This window comes from Orycteropus afer, unplaced genomic scaffold (genome assembly GCF_000298275.1).
Source record: "Orycteropus afer afer isolate SDZICR_OR568_19922 unplaced genomic scaffold, OryAfe1.0 scaffold00123, whole genome shotgun sequence".
NCBI classification, from domain to species: domain Eukaryota; kingdom Metazoa; phylum Chordata; class Mammalia; order Tubulidentata; family Orycteropodidae; genus Orycteropus; species Orycteropus afer.
In genome coordinates, this window is record NW_006921710.1 from 1,192,435 (window position 1) to 1,199,188 (window position 6,754).

Here is a 6,754-nt window from a genome sequence, read left to right on the forward strand (position 1 = left end):
CTAGCTTTTAAGATCCCAGTTGCTACTCGCCAAAGTAGGAGGTGGAACAATGTTTTGTATAGTATGTTATGCCAATTGAGCTTGATGTCCCTGTCACAAGTATTTTTGAGCTGAGAGTTTCTCTTGAATTTATTACTAGCCTTCTCTATATGGCAAAAAAAAAAAAAGTAAAATTTAATATGTATTTTCATTAACAGTTTATTTAAACTAAAAAAATAAATGGAAAGCTTTTCACTGATGTTTTAAACCAAGCCCAAAAAGAATTTTTGCAAATTTAAAGATGAAGTCCATGTTCACAGGTTTTGTGAATACATCACGTGTTATCCCATGTGTTCTATGGGCTGTTAAGTTACTTGAGCTTGGGAGTTTAACTCACTAGATTGCTGAGAGGTATATTTGACAAAGCTTTAGCATGTGAAGGAGCTCTGGTGGCGTAATGCCTAAGGCATTTGACTGCTAACCCAAAGGCTGGTTAGCAAACTTGCCAGCCACTCCTCGGAAAGAAGATTGGACAGTCTATTTCTGTAGTGATAACCACTTCGGAAACCCAAGGAGGGGTTGCTGTGAGTTGGAAATGACTCGATGGCAGTGAGTTTGTTTTTTTGGGTTTTAGCAAGTGAGCACTACCAAAAAAAAAAACCCAAAACTCACTGCCGTCGAGTCGATTCGACTCACAGCAACCCCTCCATTGGGTTTATAAGGTGGTATGTCTACAGAAGTAGATTGCCTAATCTTCTTTCCGAGGAGTGGCTGGTGGGTTTGAACTGCCAACCTTCTGGTTAGCAGTCAAATGCCTTAGGCACTATGCCACCAGAGCTTATATATGCCTTGGAATTCATGGTTGATAAGTATGTCATCTGTACACGATGAATTGCTACTACTTCTTAGGAGCAGAAATAGTCAAATTGATTCTTGGATAATAATGCCAGTTCATTAATTTGAACAATAAATTGTATACATTTTGAGGTGATGTTCACGTTGTCTGGCTCTGTCACCATATAGTGCATTATGGAAGTACACCAGGATTGTTTTTCTTACTGTGGAAATAGAAAGGTTCACAGATATTTTTGTTGGCACTAGCCTTTATAAAAGAGCTCTTGTGACGTAGTGCCTAAAGCATTTGACTACTAACAGAAGGCTGGGGGTTCAGACCCACCAGCCACTCCTTGGAAGGAGTGCAGTCTACTTCTATAGTGATACCACCTCGGAAACCCAAGGAGGGGTCATTGTGAGTCAGGACTGACTTGATGGCAGTGAGTTGGGGTTTTTTTTGCCTTTATAAAAAAAAGATCAACATTATTTACTTTAAAAATTTGTAGGAAAAAAAATGTATTCAAGCTTAGGTTTAACCCTGGCTTTACTCAGATACTTGCTTTACTACTCAGGATTATTTGGTGATCTCTATTTAATCTAATACCTGCCTAAATACATATGGCTACAAGAACAATTATTATCTATTTTGATCAAATGAAATCCTAAATACATTTTTTTTAATGTGCTTAAGTCATGTTCTGAGCTTAGTCTACAAAGCACAGTGTTCTTTATGGTAGTTTCTAATTATCTTGAATGTTTCTGCTGTTTTCTAGATTTGAGGTTTTTGTCCTATTATTAAATATTATTCTGTCACATAATAAATGTGTTGTTGTTGTTGTTATGTGCCGTTGAGTTGGACCCGACTCATAACGACCCCTCCTTGGGTTTCTGAGGCGGTATCACTATAGATGTAGATTGCCCAACCTTCCTTCCGAGGAGTGGCTGGTGGGTGTGAATCACCAGTCTTCTGGTTAGCAATCAAGTGCCTTAGGCACTACGCTACCAGAGCTCCTACATAATAAATACAGAATATATATGCAACTAATTGATTAACCTTTATTTGTTCTCTTAGGTTCAAGGACGCCCACAAAAAACACAGAATATCATCATCTTAGAGTCCCATGTCATCTGCTGCACATTGAGCACAAGTGGTGGTTTACTGCTTGAGTCTGCTTTCCGTGGACAAGGTGGTGTCCCCTTCAGTTGTGTCATTGTTGATGAGGTCGGTAAGCAGTTGACAACTTTGATTAGTAACTGTGAAGAGTAAGTGATAGATGAATTGTGGTTGCTGAGATACTGATAAAAAGGTTTTTTTTTTTGCATCTGATTTTTTCTGCCATTACCTATATATTGTCTTATGTTGAAATATGAAACTAATAACATAATCACCGTTAATTTAAAATTGCTCTACCAGTATTAGGATCTTAAGGATGCTTGATTGCTCCTAGCAAAGTCCCTGCAGAACTAGGTCTAGATCTTATTTGGAACATCTCCAGTATCACCATCTTTGGAAATAGTTTTTAATATAATTTTTGACAGCTCTGAGCCATGGTATTTTCATTCATTGAGCAAATGGTTATTAGGTATCTACTGTTTGCCAGAAAGTAGAACCAGAAAATAGAGGAAATGGAAAATGTTTTTAAATTGATCCAGGAGCTCCAAGTCCCTATGTCCACCAGAATAAAAGAACAGAAAAAGTGGAAGTATGAAATAATAGAAGTTAATGTCATTCAGTTGAAGAAAAACTTGAGTCTTGTGATTGAAGAGGCCTACTGAGGAGGAACAAGGAGGAATGATTTCTGAACTTCAGAGACAAAGTTCTAACCATTTTCAGAGGGGAAAAGAGGTCCATCAAACTCTTGCCCAGATAACACAAATCCAGGATATGTAAGATCTAACTTGTGACTGGTGCCCAAGTAACAGTTGAAACCAAGTAATGACTGATTTCAAAATATATCTTTGTTTATTTAATTGTACTTTGTAGAGGTGGTTTGGTTTTGTTGTTTTTTGTTTGTTTTCTAACCAATAAAAACTCTTATTTTGATACTCTGTAGAAACAGGAAGGTGGTACTTTTCTGAACAGTTAGAACTTTTATGAATTATATAAACTGTACATGGGTAAACTAACAGTAAAGATAATTAAGACTCTCCTTTCTGTGTTGTTTTTTTTTTTCTTTTTTTGCTAAGGCTGGACAGTCTTGTGAAGTTGAGACTCTTACTCCACTCATCCATCGGTGCAACAAACTTATCCTAGTAGGAGATCCTAAACAGCTCCCTCCCACAGTCATATCTATGGTAAGTTTCTTTTATATTTATTCATACTGTCTTCAAGTGGAAGAAAGTTTTTCTTTGTAGGGGTAGGAATGGTCTTTCTTGGATTGTCAGCTTTTATTTAGAGGGAAAAATAGGGAATGGTTGAGAAAAAAAATAAGCAGAGTTTGAGTTTTAATTGGTAAACAATCTCTGAAAACATATCTTTATTCGTAATTATGCCTGTGTGAGTATATATGGTAGAAACAGTGTTAAGTTTTGGAAACCAGAAGGCTGTGTACCCCAGGCTTTTCCTTTGGGTGTGGTGTCCAGATCTGTTAGAGGTCTGTATCTGACTGACTTTAATAGTACAAACGCCAAAACAGTAATACAAGAAAAACTTTAAAACCAAGAAAGGAACCTCCTCGTTAAATTTAAATATGTGCAAATTTGAGAAAAACATTATAAAGAGAAATTCTTTTTGGGGGTGTAAATTTCCAGTTTTGGTATTCTGTAGTACAAGCAAATGAGCTCCTCACATTCTCTGAAAGTGAAGGTGACAGGAAAAAGGGATTAATGTCATTGTGATCCACTTCATTTTGTTGTTGTTTTTAATCACCCTAAATGTGGTTTATGGAAGTTCACCATCAGACTCAAGATTCAGTATATATTTTGGGCCATTTGAATAAACCTAAATCATGGTTTGGAATTTAATAAAAATCTGTATTTTCCACTGGCACGTTGATTATCTATGCAGACACTGGGAGGTAGTGGAGTTAATAGTCACAGAGAACTTAAAATTTTAGAAGCATTTTTGTTTTTAATGTTTATTGACTTTGGAATTACTCAAAATTATAGTGTAATTCTTTATATGACATCTGAGCACCTATGTAGATCTTGTGGAGCCAGAAGCATGCCAGTTGCTAAGGGAAAACCTGTGTTTGTAAGGAAGCATTGCTGAGGGTAACTTTGTTCATGGAGAATAATGAAGAGTGAACTCTGTGTTGCATTTTCTTTAAATAATACTGTATTTCAAAATTTTACTGATTTAACCTCTTAGAAGAGAGCCTCTGCATGTAGAGAAAAATGATTGCTAAGGGGCCTCAGCTGTATTTGCCACTTTGATGATAAATGCTTTGATGATAAAAGCAGCAAAAATGGGAAAAGTCCATTAGTGGTTTTTAATTAATATTGCAAGAATAATACAGACTTATTGAGCAAATTTCAGAAAATAATTACAACGTTTATTTTTCTCAACATACGTTTCTAATCATATATATCTAGTGATAATTAATGTGAATAGCTTAACGCAAAACACACTGCTGTCGGACTCATAGTGATCCCACCTTGGGTTTCTGAGGCGGTATCACTACAGAAGTAGATTGTCCAACCTTTCTTCCGAGGAGGTTTGAACCACCAGCCTTCTGGTTAGCAGTCAAAGCCTTAGGTACTACACCACCAGAGATCCCATGAGTATTTTAAGAGATTTCTGGGTATTTGGTTGTTCATTTTTCATTTTTTCAGTCTATATTTATTAAGTGTCAGCCTAATTTAGGCACTATTCTAGATGCTAGGGTTATGACAGTAAAGGAAATAGACAAAAAAAAAAAATACTGCCTTCACAGAGCTTACATTTTATTGGGTAACATTAAATAAATAAGTTATTAAAATATAGTCTGGCAGATGATTATGAGGTTTGTGTACATGTATATATTTATGTTTATTATGTAAGATTTGGTTTTGTTTAAAGGTGAGAGACTCATTCTGTGCAGAATTTCCTTTTATAAGTCAGTAAATAGATCAGGAACTTCCTTCCATGTGAGAACATATAAATTACCTCATTTTGTAGGATGAACTTGGTGGGGTTTTCTTTTTTGGAAGTAGTTGTATTACCCTGTATAAGTCACATTTTTCCCCAGTGAGAAAATTCAAAACTAGATTTTGGCTACTTGAATAGATACACTTTTGGAGATGTAAATGAAATGGTCAAATGTCTACTGATAGTTATCTTACTTAGTTATACATAACTTCTTTAAAATCATAAATAATATATTTATTTAGATATAATTCCGCCTTTTTTTCCCTTTTCTCACAATTTGTGAAATAGGTTTATTTAAACTATGCACATATATCCTTGAAGCCATTGTCTTCAACATCATTCAGTCTGTCATCTTAGTGCAGTTTCTAAATCATATTTTTAGTTTTTGATTATTTAATATGTAATACTTTTTGAATCTTTGTTAGGATGCTGTCGCTGAAAATTATATCCCAAGATATAGCTGTCAGAGCATTAACATAGCTTTCTTTGTTTGTCTTCTAGTCTTTTGTTTTTCAGATTGCAGATTGTAACCCATAATTGGCATTGTGAAATCAGTTTAGTAAAAGTAGGTTGTCTCCACCACTAGAGACTTTGAAACATAATCTTACTCACTTTAACAGTCTCAGCACCCCAAATTGTACATATTAGATAGATCAATGAATAAATTGTTCTTTTTTATTTACTTGTTTTTTAAAAAAAGACTTGAAAAAAATGACATTCAGCATTTCTACTATGAGAGCAGACTCTGAAATAAATGTTAAAATCTGTGTTACATTTTTTTTGCTTCGTTAATTATTGATTCTTTCTGGTGGCCTCCTGTTAGCATCAAAATATCATCAGCTGTGGTCTTTCAAGGTAACATCTCTTTCATAAACAGTATGTGGATATTTTAAATAGAAGATAACCTCAGCTTACATTCAAGATACATGACTTCAGGAGGATTGGGGTCAGAAACATGTCCTTTCTCTGAATCTTTGGTTGTTAATAATCTTAAGTCCCCTGAACCTTGCTATGTATGTATTATAGCTCAGTAATTGTTTTTAACAGTAGGAAAGTATGAATGAATTCTTGGGAGCTGTTGCTTTGTTTTCCTCTCTCAGAAGGCATTGGAATATGGCTATGACCAGTCGATGATGGCTCGCTTCTACAAGCTGCTGGAAGAGAATGTAGAGCACAATGTCATCGGCAGGCTCCCTGTTTTACAGCTCACTGTTCAGTACAGGATGCACCCAGACATATGTCTCTTCCCTTCTAATTATGTGTATAACAGAAACTTGAAAACAAACAGGTGGGTTCCATTTATTCCTTGTTAGTTTATTTGTAGGTTTAGCTGCTTAGGAAGAGTAGCCATTTGACTGTGTTCTTAAATTTTACCATGAAAAGCATAAATCATGAGGGTACTTTAAATGAATTATTTTCTCTAATTATAAAGCCATACATATTTATTGTAGTAAATGCAGATAAACAAACAAAATCACCAATATTTATTCTACCCAAAGAAAATTACTGGTGACATTTTGGTACACAGTTGTCCCTCAGCATTCACTGGGGGTTGGGTTGCAGATGCTTAAATCTCTTACGTAAAATGGCATAATAGTGTTTGCATATAATCTACACACATCTTCGTGTATACTTTAAATCCTCTCTAGATTACTTAAAATATGTAATACAATGTAAATGGTATGTATTTATACTCCCTCTTGGCCTTTGAGGGATTGATTTGACCACTTAATTGCTTTTTTTTCCCTAAATTATTTTCAGTCCATAATTGGTTGAATCTGTGTATGAGGGAGGGACAACTGTAGCTCCTTCAAGTTCTTTTTAAAAAGCATATTCTCTTTTACTTTTTTTTTTCCTTAAAATTTTTGGAAA

At 35.1% G+C, this 6,754-nt stretch overlaps 1 protein-coding gene across 1 annotated transcript in view; it reads left to right on the plus strand.

Moving 5' to 3' along the window:
• Nucleotides 1-6,754, plus strand: part of SETX (senataxin) — a 129,306-nt gene that overhangs the window by 107,912 nt on the left and 14,640 nt on the right. The window contains exons 17-19 of the mRNA XM_007944204.2: nucleotides 1,886-2,035; nucleotides 3,001-3,108; nucleotides 5,983-6,170. Coding sequence (XP_007942395.1) covers nucleotides 1,886-2,035; nucleotides 3,001-3,108; nucleotides 5,983-6,170 — 446 coding nt within the window. The remainder of the gene's footprint in view (nucleotides 1-1,885; nucleotides 2,036-3,000; nucleotides 3,109-5,982; nucleotides 6,171-6,754) is intronic.